The 20,921-nt window shown below is 49.2% G+C and overlaps 1 protein-coding gene and 1 long non-coding RNA gene across 8 annotated transcripts in view; one reads left to right on the forward strand and one right to left on the reverse strand.

The window, feature by feature from the left end:
* The window catches only part of LOC142558321 (uncharacterized), a 121,661-nt gene that overhangs the window by 25,052 nt on the left and 75,688 nt on the right, over positions 1–20,921 (forward strand). The window lies entirely within an intron of this gene.
* cac (calcium voltage-gated channel subunit cacophony) overlaps positions 14,864–20,921 on the reverse strand; it is a 564,571-nt gene continuing 558,513 nt past the window's right edge. For all 5 annotated transcript variants that reach the window (XM_075670414.1, XM_075670406.1, XM_075670418.1 and 2 more), the window contains one exon: positions 14,864–15,496. In XM_075670414.1, the coding sequence (XP_075526529.1) occupies positions 15,024–15,496 (473 nt within the window). In that variant the 3' untranslated portion in view covers positions 14,864–15,023. The remainder of the gene's footprint in view (positions 15,497–20,921) is intronic.

Raw genomic sequence — 20,921 nt, forward strand, 5'->3', positions numbered from 1 at the left:
GGTGAAATGCGAAAACACCCGTGTACTTAGATTTAGGTACACGTTAAAGAACCCCAGGTGGTCAAAATTTCCGGAGTCCTCCCCTACGGCGTGCCTCATAATCAGAAAGTGGTTTTGGCACGTAAAACCCCATAATTTAATTTTAATAATGAGGCGTAGTGCCCCCTCCGGTAGCAGTTGCCAGCCGGCTCTTTGCTTTCCCATTCATTTCAAGTGTATATCGTAATGTTTTGAAATCAAATAATACAAGTGTTAGACCATTATTGGGTGACTAAATCTATTTCTTTTTTTTTATTTCAATAAAAATTCGTTTTCAACTTTTCAACCGCATTTGAACGGCTTCGAGCGCATCACATTTATTATGTTGTCGAAATACAGACTAGTTTGCGCATGCCTTTTCTTACTGGCGTGCGCTCCGTGGCCTTTTCAGCAGCTGGCGAGGTCGCTTCAGCTGCACGCAGCAGTGGCGCGACTCGGCAGACTGGCGCCGCGACGAAAGGGCAGCTGTTTGACGCGAAAACATGTCGCACGAGATCATGCCGTGAGCAGCGCGTATATCCATAATAGAGAACAAAGGAAGGAACGGGAGGCGAAACGGGGATCGACGAGTGGGTGGGCGTATCGCCGTATGTAGCTGGCGAGCAGTCTTGATGGAAAGCGCGCAATACGCGCGAGCTCCTTCTTAACTGAAAACAAATTTTATTTACCGGGTCTTTTGTAGGCCACTGGGGGCTGAAATACGTACGCAGGCAGCTTGGTGAGGGGTGGGCATTCTGTATACAGAGCACAGGCAGCAAGATGGACGGGCGCGTTTCACACTTACCGGGAACGCATCGGTTGAATGCGGCCGTCTTTCTCCTTCATTTTACGTGCTAATGGCCGACGCGCCACAAAGTAGTTTGATCACACAAAGGCGAACCCAACCTGCTTGTGCCAGACAGTCGAATGTGCATGCACTTGCTTGAGGAATAGATGAAATCAAGCTTAATTAAAATAATAACGTACTCGCACTTCTCACATTTTACCGTATTTAACGGCCATTTAACGGCCGATTTAGAAAATATGTTGCGAAAATTTCTTCGTAGGTGTCTCTATTTCGCCAGGCATATAGTTTGAGTTTATTCTATAACGTTATGTGCGGGTGTATGGTTTGACGCTATCTTTAGTGCGGGAGATTCATCAATAGAAAGCTTCAATTATTGCATAAAGTCTTCCTAGTGCTGCCCTGTTTGAAATCTTGTAAAAGTACTTCTCTAGCAGAAAAGAGAGCGGAGCAACTCTTCAAACGGATACACAGACCGTGGAGAATGCAAATCCAAATCCGATCCGCAGCTTGGCGGCGGCGTAAAGATGTGCGGGGGACGTTCCTTGCTGTACATTCTAGCAAGCTCCGAAGAGCACCTCCCGCGTGAATGTGTCATAGGTCACCTAAACATAGAGCTTTAGAACAGCGTATTCTTGCTATGTCATAGACATGTATTGAAATTCTGGATGACGTGTCCAGTCAGTCAGAAAGCTTTATTAAAAGTGGAGGCCCTATAGCTATTGCGACGAGGTTTATTGTCGTTCACAACGTTGTGAAACGCTAGGTATCTCAAGGCACTGCAAGGGCTGTCCGTAGCACGGGGCTCGCTCGCGATCACGGCACGGTCCTTCGTCTTCCTCTTCAGTCGACACATACAGAGGGGTGCGTCTGCTTCATTACAATGCCCCGGGAGCGAAGCGTAGCCATCCTGTCGGCTCAGGGCACGGAGATGACGAGCGGGTCGTAATACCGTTTCAGGCGGTTGACATGTACTGTCTCTCGCCCACAACGACGCAGGTCTGGTGACACTGTGAGCGGCTCGATGATGTAGTTGACCGGTGAAGTGGCCTCGATGATACGGTATGGACCGTGATAACGCGGCAGGCGTTTGGAAGAAAGGCCAGGAATGTCGGCAGGTATCTATAAAGCCACACAAGCGAACCAGGAGCAAAGTCGTGCGGTGATTGATGAGTACGGTCATGTCTTCTCTTTTGAGGTTCTCGAGTCTCACTAGTCAGGGCACGTGCCAGCTGACGGCAATCTTCAGCATATTTGGCGACTTCGCAAAGCGGAGTATACTTTGTAACGTCAGGTTGGTACGGCAGTATGGTGTCCAATGGGCATGAGGGCTCACGGCCATACGCAAGGAAAAAGGGGGAAAAGCCGGTGGTCGTCTGCGTCGCGGTGTTTTATGCGAACTTAACAAACGGGAGCACGGTGTCCCAGTTGGAGTGGTCGGATGAAATATACATCCGCAACATGTCGCCAAGCGTGCGATTGAACCGCTCGGTCAGACCGTTGGCTTGCGGATGGTACGCGGTCGATTTGGGGTGAGTTATCCTGCACTCAGCGAGGAGAGCTTGGATGCCCTCCGACAGGAAAACACACTCCTTATCACTCAGTAGTTCTCGGGGAGCACCGTGGTGAAGAACAAAATTGCGAAGGATGAAAAAACCAACATCACGGGCGGTCGCTGCTGGCAGAGTTGCAGTCTCAGCGTAGAGAGTAAAGTGATCTACGCCGATAATATTCCACCGATTTCCACACCCACTGCATGGAAGCGGGCCGTAAAGGTTGATGCCGACGCGGTCGAACGGACGAGACGGGCATGGTAGCGGCTGCAACGGTCCTGTGAAACGCTGGGTAGGTGTCCTGCCTTGTTGGCATGTAGTACAAGACTGAATGTACTTTTGCACAAAGTTGTACATGCCTCGCCAATAATAGCGCTGACGCAACCTTGTGTAAGTTTTGAGGACGCCGGCATGAGCGCTGAGAGGATCAGCGTGAAATGACGCGCAGATGTCAGAGCACATATGAAGAAGTATAGCAAGGAACCATTTCCGACCGCCGGGCATGTATTGGCGGCGATATAGAATGTTGTCCCGCACGGAAAAGTGGGTTGCTTGGCGACGCAGTGCTCGTGTCGAAGGGACATCAGATGGAGTGGCAAGGTAGTCAAGTAACATTACAAGTAAGGGAAGAGACCCCAGCTGCGGCTGAGACCATAGCCGCGGCGCTGGTAATAAAGCAAGAAGACAGGGTAGGCAGGGAAGTCCATGTCATTACCGACTCGCAACAGGCCTGCCGCAGCTTTACCAACGGACGAACACCGCTGCTGGCGGCTCAGATTCTAGGCCCGAGGCTGCAAGGATACCATCAAATCATGTGGACGTCGGGCCACGCGGGTCTGGAGGGTAACGAAAGGGCGAGCGCCCTAGCTCGAGCGCTAATCAACCGAGCGGGGCAAGACCAACCGTCTCATCAATCCCCACCCTTTACCTTCATGCCCCTGCCGTCCGATTACTGCGACCGACTCGACATCCAGCGACTCAACCGCAGGATTTATCCTCCGCCTCACAGAAAGCTCAGCACTGGAGATGCAGTAGCTCTCGGACTTATTCAGACCAACACATTTCCAAACCCACACAGATACAGTAAAATGCTCCCACATACATATCGCGGCATCTGCCCCTGGTGCGGCGACACACGCCCTGCACTCTTTCACATCTCATGGGGGTGCGGGGGCAAACCTCAGCACTTAAAGACGCCTAGCACGTCATTTGAGCGGTGGGAGGTACAGCTGACCGGCGATACCCTGGCGGGAGAAGAAACTCTCGTCTGTGAGCATGCCAGTAATGGTTAACGGTGACAGGGTGGACGAGGAAGCTGACAAAGACGCCAAATCAGGCGTCAGTGGGGAGCGAGAGCGCGCATCAGCGTCGGAGTGCTTGCGACCGGAGCGGTACATGACGCGGATGTCGTACTCTTGCAAGCGAAGCGCCCAACGTCCCAAGCGTCCGGACGGGTCTTTCAAGGAAGAAAGCCAACAAAGGGCATGGTGGCCAGTAACTACAGCGAAAGAACGGCCACAAAGGTATTGGCGAAACTTGCTTAGTGCCCAGATGATCGCTAGGCACTCCTTTTCTGTGAAGGAGTAATTCTGCTTTCTTTAGAGTACGGCTCGCATAAGCGATGACGTATTCATCATAGCCAGCTTTCCGTTGCGCTAAGACCACACCAAGGCCAACTCCGCTGGCGTCAGTATGAACTTCCGTGGGAGCATCACGGTCGTAGTGGCGAAGAATTGGTGTTGATGTCAACAAGTGGCGCAACTGCTGAAATGCTGCATCACATTCAGGTGACCACGCTGCTATGCCGTTACTGGCGGAAAGTAAACTTGTCAAGGGCGCCATGATGGATGCGAAATTGCGTACGAAGCGACGAAAATAGGAACATAAGACAATAAAGCTTCTGAGGGTTTTGATAGACGTAGGCGTTGGGAAGTCTGCAACGGCGCGGAGTTTGTCTGGGTCCGGGAGGACGCCGTCTTTTGAGATAACGTGACCCAAGATGGTTAGCTTGCTTGCAGCAAAACGGCACTTTTTGAGGTTAAGCTGTAGGCCGGCATATGCGAGACAGGTCAAAATGTCATGCAGGCGAGCGAGGTGTGTCGGAAAGTTGGTTGAGAAGACGACGATGTCATCGAGGTAACATAAACAGGTCTTCCATTTGTGGCCGCGAAGGATGGTGCCGATCATACGCTCAAAAGTAGCAGGCGTGTTGCACAACCGAAGGGAATTGCGTTAAACTCGTAGAGGCCATCGGGTATAACGAATGCGGTTTTCGGACGGTTAGCTAGGTTCGGCCATTGGAACTTGCGAGTACCCGGAGCGTAGATCCAAGGAACTGAAATATTCTGCGCCTTGTAAACAGTCTACAGCGTCATCGATCCGAGGTAGTGGATAAAGGTATTTTCACGTTATCTTGTTTAGGCGTCTGTAGTCGACACAAAAGCGAATGGAGCCATCTTTCTTTGTTACCAATACGACAGGTGAAGACCAAGGACTTTGAGAGGGACGGATGACTCTATGTTATAGCATGTCGTCCACTTGCTTTGTGATGATTCGGCGCTCTTCGGCGGAGACACGATACGGGCGCTGTCGCAAGGGGAGGTGGGAACCGGTGTCGATGGTGTGAGAAACACCGGTGGCACGGCTCAATGACGTCTGATGACAGTCGAAATAAGAGTGAAACTTGTGAAGGAGAGCGAGAAGTTGGCGGCGATGAGATGGGGGAAGAGCAAGGTCGATGGCGTTGTCAAAATCCACTGAAGGTGATGAGTCTGAGACCGAAGCGATGGCGTCAACGTAAAGGAGGGAGTCGGTAGGAACATCGAGATCGTCAACGTAGTTGACCGCCCGGAAGTATCCTACGGCCTCTCCACGCAGTAGGCTGATCGGGTACTGGTAGTAGTTGGTGACCAGCATCACAGTTGACCCAGATGTTATAGTGAGCACGGCAAACGGAAGAATAGTGCCCTTGCGCTGAGCAAACACATCGGACGGCGTGAACACTACAGTGGCGTCAGATGCGGCACCAGGCGACAGGACAACAGCCGTCGACGACTCAGGGCGTATGGTTGTGTCGGCATCAACAGTGAGTTTGTCGGCAAAGTGATGAGAGCTGGTCAGTAGTGATTCGCATAGTGGTAAAAGCGACAGTTCTGCACGCGAACAGTCAACGACAGCATGATGACGTGACAGGAAATCCCAACCAAGGATGAGGTCGTGAGAGCACGATGGTAGCACGAAACACTCGATTATGTACAGAACGTCGTTGATGATGACACGTGCCGTGCATACAACTGAAGGGTGAATACACTGCGCGCTGGCAGTGGCGAGCACCAGGCCAGAGGGAGCTGTAGTCACTTTTCGTAGCTTGCGACAAAGGTTCTCGTGAATGACGGAAACGGCTGCTCCAGTATCGATTAGTGCCACTGCAGGTACTTCCTCTACAAAACGGTAATAACATTTTGCGGCGAAGATTGAGGTCTTGAGAACGTCGACGTTCTTGCCTCAGGAACTGCACCAGTCAGTTTCCCTCTTCAGTGGGAGCTCGACGACGCAGGGACGAAATCGAATGCCGACGGGGGGAAGGGGAACGTCGAGTTTCCGACCGGCGATCACTGTCAAGGCGACGCGGTGAAAATGGAGGCGTGGCGGCGTATTGTGGTGCGTAGCTGGGCGTGTCAAAGGTGGTGCGCGTAGTTGGGGCGCGGCGGCGACAGAAGCGCGCCACATGGCCAGCAACGCCGCAGGCGAAGGAGATAGGCCTGTTGTCTTGAGCGCGCCACGTCTCGGTGGGACGAAAAAACTGTGGTGACGGTCGGGCAACTGGAAATGAAGCCCGGTGCATGGGCGATGAAAAGAAAGCTGTCGGCGCAGGTGACCGTGCAACCACGGCTGCATAACTGAGCGGCAGCGACGTAGGGTGAGTGGCAAAGTCGGTATGGGACAGCGGCACACTCATAGGATGGGGTGGGGGGGGGATGTAGAAGCTGCAGGAAGCGCTTCAGATATCTGAGTCCGGATGGCTTGCTGCAGCGTTGGAGGCAAAGCTGCCGTAGGTGCGTCGCTGTGAGGCAGCAGCGAGAGCTGCCTGGCCACCTCTTCACGATGAATAAAATCTTTGATATGCTGCGAGAGGGTCGAATTGTTCATGTCGGTAGAAACCGCGATGCTCGAGACGGAATCGGCGTGCTGAATGTTCTGGCGGACGATGGAACGTTGGCGGCGCAGCTCGTCAAGCTCTGGCAGAGGTTAATGAGGACGGATACGCTAGTTGGGCTTTTGGCCAGCAACATCTGGAATGCGCTGTCCTCGATGCCCTTGAGGATATGCTTGAACTTGTCATCCTCTGACATGCTTGGATTTACCCACTTGCACAAATCGAGAACATCCACGATGTTGCTGGGGAATGTCTCTCCATGGCTGCTGTGCGCGCTGGCATAGACAATGTTCAGCGCGTAGCTTACGCACAGCTGGGCGATCAAACACTTCGGCAAAAAGAGTCTTAAACGCAGATCAGCTTGTAAAATCTGATTCGTGGTTGAAGAACCAAAGTCTGGCTACGTCGGCGAGGTAGAAAGGCACGTGGGTCAGCTTAGATTGGTCATCCCATTTGTCATGGGCACTTACACGTTCGTAAGATGACAGCCAGTCTTCCACGTCGTGTTCGGCGGTCCCACTGAAAATGGGTGGGTCGCGTTGACGAGGGACGCCGGCGCAGATGACAGTGGCAGCCGGTGGTGCAGGCAACGAGGTGGCGGGATCAGGCATAGTGCAGGGCGATCTTGTTGGCAGGGTTGGCATCTTGTTGGCACGACATCATGACCTTGTGCGAGGAGCAGCAAGAAAAGGAGGCGGTGAATGTCGGGACATAAAGACAGTGACGTATCAGTGACAAAGCAGACGTATACATCTTCTACCAAAATGTTCGAGGACTACGCGCCAAATAGAATCGGTTTACTTCAAATAACAGAGTTTCCTACAATAATTACTAGAGCGAATTCTGGCGCTGCGATCGTTCTATCACTATGGAAATGACGGGAAGTATACATGGATTTGTCCGATCTTTGTGCTTGTGGCTTCAGACGTTATTGCGACTTCATTTATGTCTGTCTTCATTCTCCAAAATTTGAGAGCAATCAATGCTTTTCTATGTCTCTGGGAACACACACAAATCACCACTAATTGCAGTGGTTTAGCGTGTCGAGGTGGCCAAATCGAAACGCACAAAGTGTCTCAACGCGCTGACTTGCCCGCGAGGAATTCGTGAGGGCATTCTGTGGCTCTTGTCAGTGGAGGCTTCACTTGTTTCAATGTCGGGTTTCTGTGCTAGAGGTCCTGTGTTTGAATCCTGCCGCCGGGCAATTTTAATAATGCTTATCTAATTATTTATTGCGCAGTACTTTCTTGAATATCATGAGCTTACAAAGTCACGAAGCCGTTTGAAGCCAGAAGGACGAAGTTCTGGCACATCCATGTACTTCCCATAATTGACAGGAGCAGTCACAACGTCTTCTCCTGTCCGCGGTTACTGTCGGCTGTAACGTTCTGCGCGCCTCGCCCTAACCTGCGTAATCTTAGCATTTTCTACGTGAATTCCTCTTGCACTTTTAACGCTGTAACACGTCTTGTAACACAGCAAAATAGCTTGCGTGATGATCTTGATATATTGACTTCTACTATTTGCTCATTATCTGACTTCTGTCTCTAAATAATGAAATTTTTTGTTGCACTGGTACCACTGCTGTTTGAGATATTCTGTTTTGTTTTTTGGTTTTACGTTCTTTGTGTAACACAAGTGCACCAATATTAAGGCGAAGAGCTGTTCTTGGGCACTTTCATAAAAATAAATAAATAAATAAATAAATAAATAAATAAATAAATAAATAAATAAATAAATAAATAAATACTATGCTGGCTGAAACACCCCGATTGCAGCTCCCGTAGAGACTAGTGCCACAGTTCCCTCTAGCACTCATTGTATGAAACTATGCAGTATGAGTTCTTCTGGCCAACGTCAAGTCATGTACAGACTTCGTACGCCTGTATCTTCGCTTTGCGCGGCGACGAACTGCACGAAGCTTCTCCAGCTCAATGTCGTATTCGGAGCTTGTAGACGTTCTCGAAAGCGAACGCGTGGTCGCCTCTAGGGCACCCTTTAGAGTGTCCTCTAGGCTAGACGACAAGGCATCATGACAGCCATCTTCGACAATTGGTTTGAATATCGGCCAGTCGATACATTGGGTGACGCAGGCCAATTTGGAGCCCGTTAGCCCTTCAATCATAAGTGGGGAGGTGGTCACTTCCCCGCGTTTCACTATCCGAAAACCACCTCACCTTTCTGGTGAAGGAGTGTGAAACAAAGGTGAGGTCCAGGCAGCTACTGTAGGCAGTTCCACGCAGAAAGGTACGGCTTCCATCATTTAACAAACGCAGTTCTTGTTCAGAGGTACATGCCACTAATCTTCTGCCCCTCCAGTTTATCCCAGAGCTTCCCCAGAGATAGTGGTGGGCATTAAAATCTTCAATCGTCGCCCAAGGCTGCGGAGTTGCTGCAGTGATTCGCCGTAACCGCTCGCAGTCCAGCTGACTTGAGGGCAATATGTAGGCTTCAACTACTGTGAAAGTGATCTTGCATTTCTTCAGTGTCAGACACACGTACTGGTTTTCATGGTCAGGCGGCACTCGATGATGGACATACGTAAGATCACGTCATATGTAAACGACGGCCAGAAGAACTCAAAAGAAAATTCAGCGTCGCACGGACAAACTCGCATCTCAAAAATGGTTGTAATTTTGCGAGTTTTTGGATCCAAGGAAACCTTTGTCTCACACATGGAGAACTGTTCGTGGTCTCCGTGGAACCCCTCAGCTGCGCCGCCATTTCAAGTCTTTGGCCGTTTCATCAACAATGCCGAGAGATTGACGTTGCTGACGATTTCTGCAGGAGGATTGCTGGCGAAACTGCGATCCCCGCATGGACCGTCCTTTCACTATGCACGAACTCGAAGCTGCACTTGCCTTGTGCAAGCATTCACCACCGCCAGGACCCGACGGTATAACCTACCGTGCCCTATGTAATCTTTGCGAAGAGGCTCGGAAAGTGCTCCTGCTATTGTTCAACAGCTCCTGGCAGATAGGTACAGTTCCCCAGGAATGGAAGACCAGTCGCCTAATTCCGCTGCTCAAATCTAGCAAGTCGCCTGTACACATTGCATCATACCAACCGGTAGCGCTTGCCAGCTGCATCGGAAAACTAACGGAGAAGATGGTTCTAGCAGGATTAGAATGGTACCTCGAATATTAAAAGGTATATCCAGACGCAATGGCTGGTTTCAGGCCTGGCCATTCTTCCAAAGACAACGTTATCGACTTGGTGACGTACGGCGAGGCCCTGAAGTCCCGCAAACAATTATCTGATGCCCTGTTTCTGGATGGTAAACGAGTATACGATAGCGTAGCACCCGAAGCGATTTTCAGCGCGTTAGATGTAGTAGGCCTTGGCGGCAAGATCTATTTCTGGATTAGTAGCTACCTACAAAAGAGATTCTTTTTCATACTTACCGAAGATGGCGCAACCTCCCAGCATTACAGTAACCCTGGGGTCCCTCATGTCTGAGTACTGAGCCCAACCCTCTTCAATCTAACACTCACTGGTCTCGCCAACATCCTTACATGCACCGTTAGGTTCTCCATCTTTGCCGACGACATATGTATTTGGACGTCGGGTGTGACGCGACTTAAGCTTCGCGCGCGGCTTTAGAAGGCAGGCACTTTCACACCACCCTACCTACGAGAATAAGGATTTCAAGTATCATGTGAAGAGCGTGCAGTGGTGGCATTTACCAGGAAACCAATGACCCCACACGTGATTTTGTCGACGGACAACTGATCTCGTACAGCTTATTGACAAAAATCTCTCCTGGACCCCTCATGTGAATTATGTGAGAAAACGCCTCACGGGAATTCGCCATATGTTTAGGTTCCTGGCAGGAAATACCTGGGGAGTGTCAATACATTCTATGCTGCAGCTATACAGGGTCCTCTTTATTGGTGCACCCCCACACAAGTCACTACCTAGAGAGCAGGAGCGAGTCCTCCGAGCTCTACAGGTTAATACATTCCCCCACCCAACCAGAAATCACCTCACAGCCCCTACACAATTCTCTCCGCAATGCCGCTTCTGCCCACAGCGTAGGGTAGACAACCGGAGTCCTGACTGGTTAACATTTCTGCATTCCTTATCTCTCTCTCTCTCTCTCTCGCTATGGTATGAACCACTCAGTCTCAGTGTTAACCATTCGGTCTTAATGAACCTCTTTGATGCAAACTTCGGTGAATGGGTATGTGCGAGCAGGTGTGCGCCTCTCCCCAATGAACGTCTGTGACGCCAACTTCGGTAACTGGGTATGTTCCACTGGAAATGTGCCATTCTAAAATAGCAAAAAAGATCTCTTCAGTTCCGCTGATGCTGCGTGGAATTGAACCCACGTCACAAGGGTTCCTATAGGACAGCAACCCGCTGCATTTGCAGGCTGCACCATAAATGCTCTTCGTATGTGCCGCTTTTCAATGAACGCCTTTCATGCCAACGTTTTAGCGAGCTGCGCCTTGAATGCGCAGAATGCGCATAGCAGAGAGAGAGAGAGAGAGAGAGAGAGTGAGAGTGAAATAACAAGTTAGACAAAAGAAAGAAAGCGTAGTTTTTTTTAAAATACAGACGAAATGACAACGGCGGCGATTCATACATAGCATACAGACGGAACGAATGCGATGCGTAACTTTTGCAGTAGAGAAAGGTGAAGTGCAAAGGCAGCGCGACTAGATAACGTGCGCTGTAACAAAAATACTTGCTTGCAAGCATTTCCTCTACGACAATGACCCAGCAGATTTTGAGAGTACAGTGATCGTGGTAAGGTTAATTGACAAGTCCTCTGTGCGCTTGGCGGCTTCTCTTTTTTTCTATCCCTGTCACCGTATTTATCGAGGGCGATCACCTTGACACCTGTTGAGTAAATGTGCTCGCTTTGAGAGCGTTCCACGCTGCCGCAGTTGGTTCAAGGACTTAAATGTCATCTGCCGTTTCTTCTTTTCTTTTTCCGCTTTGAAAAACGGAAGCGGAATCGCGTGGCACAATGTCAAATTCCGCAATAGTCTTCACAACTTCTTTTCTACTCAGTAACTTCAGTTTCCGGAAGCCAGCAACCAAGCCTAACTTCATGATTGACCTGCAGTCTGCCTGCTGTGATTACGTGGTCTTGAAAAACGCCGATGTCTCGCTATCGAAGCGGCAGTGCGCGTATTTCAACTATTGCGCGTTGACAAGTTTTGAGCTGTTATTCACCATGAGTGATCACTTAAGCAGAATTCCGAAAAATAAATGCAGACAGAATTTGGGAGTTTCCAGTCCTTTACGCTGGCGGCTACTTATGTCACACAACCTATAGCTTGAAGCGAAGCGCCTCCGCACTTGGTGCTGTAGTGGTCGGCCGTTCACCCCGCGACAACCCCCGGTCACGGCTAGTGCGATTATGAGTAACGGACCGACGGCCTCGTCAAAATGGTTCTCAAAACGGATGGCCAGCACGGGAGTACCTTGGTCAGGAGAAATTTGGGCAAATAGTGCAAGGACACGGTCCGTCACCTGTCAGCCGCCCAAATTAGCACGGCCACGCCGGGGACGGAGTTAGTGTACGATCGGAGTCGGTGTACGATCCCCCTTCCCCTGCTTGTGCCCATGGTGATGTGCGTGTGTTTCCAACAAAGCTCCCTTCGGAGGGAACGGGCAACAGACCTCCGGATTGGTGGAACCTGATGTCATCGGTCTCCTGACGTCGGATTAGGGGAAGTGACTGAACAACAGAGCACGCAGGGAATAAAAAGAGCAACGGACAGCGGGAGTGAGCAGATGCTACAACTTCTTCACGAGCTTTTTCTGTACAACTTTGAATTTTCTTGTAAATATGTAAATATAAGCGCATTTGTAAAACGTCTTGGATATCGGGCCCAGCCCACGCTCCCTTACTCCTCCACGAGTAAAGTACATTCCCACATGTTTAAAGAGGGAAAGAACCGCGGCTTCAGACGAGACGTAACACGAAGGAGTGGACAGGACGAGCGGTCTTGAACCTGATTGAACCTGATTTCTTGAACCCCTCTTGAACCTGACTTCACCTCTTGTACATTCCACATCTTCGGACCCCAAGTCGTAACAGTGCCTTGATACTCACTGCTGGTGAATTTTCATATGACTACCACGCGGCGTGCACATAAGCGCATTGCACCGGACTCGAAATACGCCCTGGGATTAATGAAAAAAAAAACAAAGGTAAATTGAAGCAGCCAATGTCAGCGAGCAACGTTAGCTTTGTGCCTGACGAAGCAAGCTGTTTTTAAAGCTACTACAGTGTGGTTGGCCTTTTTTTTTCTTGTTACAGCGAAGTCGGATCTGATTACTCAGATTCAACAGAAGCGGATAACCTTAAAGGTTGCTTTGTCTTCACGAAATCATCTAATCTGATACTTCAGAAGTAACAGCACCCCCATTGCAACCACAACGCTTGCAAAAATATAAGAATTGACTTGGAAAAAATTAAATTATGGGGTTTTACGTGCCAAAACCACTTTCTGATTATGAGGCACGCTGTAGTGGAGGACTCCGGAAATTTCGGCCACCTGGGATTCTTTAACGTGCCCCTAAATCTAAGTACACGGGTGTTTTCGCATTTCGCCCCCATCGATATGCGGCCGCCGTGGCCGGGATTAATCGACTTGGAAGAAGCACCAACATATGGTCGTCAACACTGCAAATTTATGCACGGTAATAACGAAAGACTTGCCGCGTTGCTACATTTTTTCACAACTGAAGAATAATTTTGCTTTCAGAGCGCGCAACGTCGACCTTCCCTTTTCCACAGCTTCATGAACGTGCGTGTTATGTCGGTTTTTGATTTTTCGCGCAATGCACAAGACATAACGCCCGCATTGCTACGTGCTGTGTTGTTTTTTTCGGACGTGAGTAATTTTATTTCCGGTGTTACTGCTCCAACTGAAGAAAACTAAGTTTAGTTACCAATTTATTAAAGGTTACTCTGGCGTCACTACAGTTTAGCACCGCGCTGAAATTGGCGAATAAGCATACCGTGTAGCAACGTTATGCAATGAAAAGAAAACAACACAAAGTCCAGCTCAGTAGTAGGTTTAGGTTCCCGAAAGCTTCATGCACTACTTTTGCACTGAACGGTGGCTGTCTTCACTGGAGAGACTTTAATGGCATCTGAAGAGCTTTGCCTGGTGGATTGCTTGGCGTGATACTCGAGATGAGAGCGACACGAATTATACCGCCGGGTACCCGATGAAGACAGTGGCGAACAAAAGCAATTGCCACACAACGAGAGAAGCTTCTGCGTGCGTGGCTCATGTAGGCGGCCGCAGGAGCGAGACATAGAATAAAGAACCAACTGTGCAGGCCGCCGCCTCTCGTGCTTGGATCGAGGCGCCTGAGCGGATGTGTCAGTGGCCCTTGACAATAAATGAGTGCATTAGCACGAGAGACGCAGCAGCATAAAGTGATACGTATTCGCCTCATTAATCTCGTCGTTGAACTACACGTAAATAAGCGAGCATATAGTTACAAAGCGCACTGCTGTGGCAGCCAAATGTCAGGCGTCGTATAACGGAAACGTGAAACGCCGTCTGGAGACCTCGCTGGGAAGAACGCCGATTCATAACTCGTACTCACCGGCAGGCAGAGGTGGTGGTGGTAGAAACATTTTATTCAAGAAGTTAGTAAGAGAGTTGCTTGCTGTGCGCCTGAGTGGCAGCCCCTATTCCGGGACGCCATTGGAGATGGCCGCTGCCCGGGCGCGTGCCACCAAGGAACGTTGAGCTTCCAAGGTAGAGCAGCCGAGCAGGTACTCCTCCCAAGCCTCTCTAGTAGGGATGGGGAAAGGGGATGAAAAGGAAAGTGGAGTGGCGGGGCACGAAGCCACAACGTGAAAGGTATCGGCGAGGACCTGACAAGTCGGGCACGTGCCTGAGATTTCCGGCATGAAGTGGCGGGCGACCGCCGGACTAAGGAAAGTATTGGTCTGAAGGCGGCGTAGTAGTCGTTCGTCCGCTTTCGCCAAACCGCGTGCAGGGTTAGGGTAGAGTCGGTGCGAAGTGCGATAATAATCCAGAATATCGCTGTAGCGCGTGAGGCTCGAGTTGCCAGGATCCGACACAGGGCATGAAGGGGCAGCGGCCCGGAGGAAAGAAGCGCGGGCAGCGGCATTCGCCGCCTCGTTGCCGGGAAGACATGTGTGGCCTGGGGTCCAGACTGTTCTGATGGAGTGAGGGTTGAAGCGCGGGCGCCGCATTAACGCCGCAGCGCTAATCGCTGAGGAGGTACAGCCGTAGCGAACCTTCGCTCCTGATCCGAAGCGGTCAAGTAAGCACACGCCGTGTACTCGCACACTACCGCCAGATGATTGAGACACGAGCCAGTGCGTTATATGTAACTTGTTTAGTTTATTTGCGCAGTAGATTTTTTTTCGTTTTCGTTCAGGTAATAAAACTTTTTTTCTTTTTTTTTCTTATTTTCTTATATCTCGGCGGCGATATTTTTGTTGCATCGGGAGGTGCGCGGCGGCGGCAACGGGCGGCGGCGGCTAGCACCAGTCGTCGTCGTCGATGTCGCCACTGCGCCGGCGGCGCGGCGTGCGGCGCGGCTTGTAGCCGTTGGGCAGCAGCGGCGAGGGCAGCTGTCGGGGGCAGTGGGTTGGCGAGGCGTTCACTTTGGGGAAGTTGATGGCGGCCGGCGAGCGGGCGCCCGGCAGCGTGGGCGACTGCGACACGCTGGGGAAGTTGATGCCGGCCTCCATGGATCGTGCGTCGAGCCGTAGCCGCGACGGTTTGGCCGGCGTTGGCGGCAGCCGGCGCCGCTGGGCCGGCAGGCTCTGCGCCGAGGCCGCGGGACTCGCGGACCGCGCGCCACCGTAGTGGCGCTCGGCCCCGGCGCCCGCGCGGCTGGGCGAAGGGCTGCGCGACCGCTGGCCCAGCCACGTGCTGCTGCGGTACTCCGCCGACCCGCGGCGGCCGCGCAGGGGCGAGTCCCGCAGGAACTCGTCGCCGTGGAGTCGCGCTGCGACACGGAGACAAGGCGGGTTAGTCGTCGACAGTGCACGCCACTCGGGAAGGCACAGAGAGTGTGTGCTGAATGCGGTGGCTCTCGTCGGATCGCGGACGTCGCGTGGCATTAAATGTTCAGTCAGTCCTTGGGAGGAGATTTCCTCGTAACACGCACGTGCCGAAGGCAGCTCTTCTGCCTCAAAATATTTCGGATATCCACCTGGAGAGAGTTAAGGCGTTTGCGGAAGGAAACTTCCTCCAGCCTTAGTGTAACCAACACACCCGCCTCCTCGCCCCTCTCTGTAACCATGTGGTTCAGTGTACGCATAAAGCAATGCAGCTGACAGGGAGCGGATGTTGAAAGGACGCCAAAGGCAACTGTCGACGCATCTCTGGGGTGTTAGATTACATTGACCCCTGAAAGTCAGTAAGCATTTGCGCGCAAGAGAGAAAAAAAAGTTATTAGCGGAGGGAAGCGGGACCAGAAGTCTAATTTCTATTTGCAATATTTTTTTCGAGCAAGAACTGCGAAAAAGCGAACAAAACAATTTCACCATCACTACGCTTCAGTTTGTGCGTGCGACCCTTGGGAAGCTGAGCATGGGAAGCTGAGCACGGAGAGAAAAGAAAACGAAATTCAATGACCAAGCTGCCCCCCCCCCCCCTTTTTTTTTTTGCTTGTGATGGGGGCGCGCGTCTTAAGTCAACCGCGTACAGTCTTCGAAGCTGACACATCCTCTGTGATGGACAGGCGCGGACATTTGCGGGTGGCATCGTCGCCCGCCTATTGTTGCACATTCTGCCCTCTGAGCCAGAAGAGGAACCGAGGGGCTCGGTCTTTTGTTTGTTACAACTACATGACGCGAACAGGCGGCGAAGCCCAGGAAAGCATGAGGAATGTTAAGCGTTCTTTTAAACGAAATGGAGAGATAATAGGAAAAGGGAAATGTAAGTGGACTAAAACACAACTTTGCCGCCGGTGGGAGCCGGACCCGCATCTTCCGCATTACGCGGGCGCTGTTCTATACCAATAGGGACACGTTGACTGCTGTCTCCCCTTACGCTTCCCCGTTCGTTTGTGTATGCGTACTATACCTAGCCCTGGGAGTGTTAGCCAGCGCCGATCATGGACATGGTGGCGGATGCGCAACATTCTCTCAGCCGCCGGCGTCACGTAGAACGGGGAATTTAGGAGCAGGCAACTGGCGAATAGGCACTCGTATGCTATATACCCCGTGGCATCAAGGCAGCCAGACTCGAGGTCGTCGCTATGATGTGAGCAAGGAGAATTTGGTCTCTCCCTGATCTCGCTAAAAGCGGTACGTTCTTTTTTTAAAATTTTTACTGGCATGATAGGGATGAGATGCTTGCGCACGACTGCGGCTCCGGCTGCTCCCTTTTTCATGAAGACGTAGTGTTTTATGCATATAGGCGCTATACACTGATAATACTGCGCACGTAACGTATACATTAAAGTACTGTGCATATACGTATATGACATATACGCGTAACATAGTGTATGTATAGTATGCATTTTTATACATAACAGTATAAATAACTCCGCCAACATAACAAAGAATCTCTCAATATAACGGTGTGAACTGAATAGCGCTACCCCTTAACTCACACGGCGCAGAATGACAATAAAAATAAAACACTCGTACGAACAACACCTTTAGAAATGACTGTAAGCTGTATGTAGATCCGCTAATAGCGCCGAGCTATGCCTCTCCTCAAGAAGGTTTTTCAAAGCTGTTAGACCGCAGTCTCATTTGTTGGCTGTATCTTTTGTTTTCACAGACCATAATCTATAGAAACACAAGCCTATCGCGGTTTGTCTCTTTAGTGTTCCGTCAGTGCCACGACGAAATGCAAGTTAATAGCGTCGTGGGGACTTAATGCGCTCCGTGCAGTTTAATACAGCGACATCTTCAAAAGTGTCTCCGCAACCAGCCATCGAATCACATTTGATGGACGGCCGCATTAGTTCTTTGATTGCCTCCGAAGACTTATACAGGAAACCATTTCTCAGGCTATAGGCAATGGGCTGATCATGTTCATTTGTTTGTCGCGCTTTAGTTCAGTCCCCCAGACACGACTTAACGTTAAGAAAAAAAAAAAAAGGAACGAACGATAGAAACACGAGCAGCTCTTTCTGGGATTGCACCAATGATCATTCTAACAACTATGCCATGGTCGCTATTTTTTTTTTCGACGAAACAAACCTAACCACAAAATGTACACAGAATATAATCTTGGAGAATATAGAATACTTAAGGATAAAGAGAGAGACATATACAGCAGTAGAATATATTGAAAATCGTGCTTGTGATCTTAAAGTGAGTGCTAGCTGAAGCGGGCGTCTGATTTTTCTTTGATTCTTTTTTTCATGGCTTCAGATCAATGTTGCTAGATTTTCGCGTTTATCTTCCCCATGTTCTACGTGAAACTTGAATTTCTTTCCCTTATTCCGTGGTATAATTTCCATTTCACTCTCACATGAACACATTTATTCACAAGAAGTTTCTAAATCATCAAACATTTGTTTGATTGTATACTTCTTTGTATATATAAAAGTCGCTTTCACAGAGTATACAGTTATAATCAATTTGATGAAAGTTGAGCTAAAAGTAAATTAAGTACACCCCACTAGCAAACACCCAAAATACAAGATTTTAGCCTGGCATATGCTCTTGTATACGGGCAACAGTCTGGAGGAAAGTAATGTTACCGTCGCCCAGGCGTTTTCAATTTTTCAGGTAGCCCTAATATTCTCCGAGCATTTCAGGAGTATCACAGGGTTCTGAACATCAAGTCGGAGTCTCGAAACGTGCCCACGAGTCGTGATCTCGTAACTTGTGTTAACAGCACCTGAGTCAAGAACAGATTCACTGCAGTCTGGATATATATATATATTTTATTTCCGTTATGACCTCTCTCGCGACCCATGCGCGATCTCGGACTGCTGCCATGCAATGATCCAGTTTCCACAAGGTAAGGCGGTGCAAAATGAGACATGGGCAAGACGCGTCATTTTAAGCTTAACGATCCCCATTTTCAAACTGTGCAGTCAAAGTGGCATATTTTGCGAAGAGGTGACACTATTTCTCTACTTTCCTCTACTAGAAAATTGTCATAATAGGGCGAGGTACACTGGAGGAAATAATATGCGCATCAATTGCCTGTCAGTTGGTGGCCTGACAAAAAAAAATAAAAAATAAATAAAAGAACCCCGCAGAAATCAGTTCACTTGTTTTTTGGGGCGTGTACACTGCAGGACTGGTACTGTTCTCTGTCAATGAAAGTTTCTATTTTATTTCATTTGTTGCCTTCACTAGCTACACTTACGTGAAATTTTAGCACGTTGTGTCTGAACATGTGCTGTAGTAAAATTATTTGAATAACATTCTAAGGAAGGGGCAAGACGTGCCAAGCAGCCTTAAAATAATTTCATGGAGCGCCTCGTTTGTTACCGCTCCAAACAATTTTCGTGCTCTTGTCTAGGACGGTCCGGACGTGCAAGAGAAAGACATTGAATGCTTAATTAGCCGGAAATTACATTCAAAGAGCCATTGGAGCCTTTCATCAGTGGGATGACTTCATTCGAGCTGCACCGAATGTTATCGGTGTGCCAAAAAATAATCTGCTAAGGCATTCGCATAAACCCTGTGAACAAGGACGATCATATTAAGTGTGATAAAAAATATAACGAAATTTCTCCAGCGCCAAGAAAAATAAAATCCAAAGGAGAGAATACAGAGCTAAGCTCAATTTTCATCCTCGTCTACTCGCAAGGCCAGCTGGTTCGCAAAGGCTGTCAGACGGCATGCATTCTTGCCCAAAGTGTAGAAATCGTAGAGGAAGGCCAAATAAAGCGAAGGCGAAAGTATCCATTCAGGATAGTGTTTTCCTGTTCCTGAGCTCGTTGGTTGCACATAGCAAGAAAGGTTTCCAGCTGAAAGCACTGATAAGGACAGACGACACCAGGAGCACCTCCTTCCAGCGGCGCGCCGTCGTCCTGTCTGTCCTTGTAACAGCTTTCGAGTGAGAACATTTCTTGCTATCTATGCAGCGTGCAAGCAGGTCAAGAAAAAGCTGCCAGTCACACGACTCGTACCAGAGCGAACTGTCAGCTTCTTGTTTGCAGGAAGAACAGGCTCTGTGTGGATATAAAGCAGAAGTTGCAGCGAGGGGGGCCTGGCTTGGTGGCCCACGGGGCCTACTACAAGTGCCTCGTTTGGAAGCTACGAATTTTTCTGAGGTTGTCTCATTTTACGGGCCCCCTCGACCTTTGTTATTTTCCTCCGGTAGACGGGGAAAATGAGACATTGCATACTTTTTCCAAAATAATTTTTATTTAGTACTTAAACTATTCCAGTGCCACTATTTTCTCAGATCAAGAAGGCAAAAGCCCAATGAATGTACTCATTGAATTTTTGACACAGTTGTTAAAAACAGATACATTAACCTGATAATTACTTTGTTTAGCGCAAAACGATGGACACAAGAAATACGACATAAAGTAATTATGGATTCGCACCAACTAGCCTGCCAACACATTGTGCTGAACATTAACCTCAGTTTGCAAACTTTTGTCTCATTTTACCCCGCCTTACCCTACTGATCGAAAATTGTTCTTTTGCTTCAATTTTGCCTAAAATATCTCAACAGTGGACCACTCACGTATGAACTGCAGATATGATGCATCTTCATATATCTTGAACACTGCGCAAAAAAAAAAAAAGTTTCTGCTCGTAAAATCTGAATATGGACTGTCTGGATATGGCACTCGCTTGGCCGTGGCAGCATGGAAAGACACCATGCTTTCGATCATTGAGATGTTGCTCTCCGTTACTTACGGAACACCGGCGATGCTGAGTAAGCAACGCATCATTGGGTAATGGGAATTACGTATAAAGATAACTAAGCAGGAACTTCTAGCTACCGTGTACGATTTTTTTCTTGAACAGATACATTGATGAAGAGTTCATGAACTGCCACTTTGCATGTAAATTTCCCATTGAGGACCTTGTAGAAAATCGCTACAATTACTGCAGGTGTATTTTATATTCAGGTGATGAATAAAATGTGCCGTTGATTTCTTGTATTTCTTTCACGTACTTCACGATGAGAGCTACTTTAATTCATGGAGTAGCTGCGTCGTAAACTGCGCTGCCTGAAGTGCTTCCCGCTAATTTCACTTAATGACATCGTCTACTGATTCTACTGGTTCTCAAAGGCATGTACATAGACATTTTATGAAGCTAAGGAAAGTGTCTTCGTGAACGGCACTGTTTGATAAAGTTCGGTCACACTATGTCGGTCAATATTTGTGGTCTTTTTCCCAGCATATTTAAAAAAAAAATAACGCATGAGCAAGATAGCACACGCGCACACAAGTGCGCTTTCAGCTAAAGGTGTCACACATTTGGTGCGCT

Source organism: Dermacentor variabilis, chromosome 1 (assembly GCF_050947875.1).
Source record: "Dermacentor variabilis isolate Ectoservices chromosome 1, ASM5094787v1, whole genome shotgun sequence".
NCBI lineage: Eukaryota > Metazoa > Arthropoda > Arachnida > Ixodida > Ixodidae > Dermacentor > Dermacentor variabilis.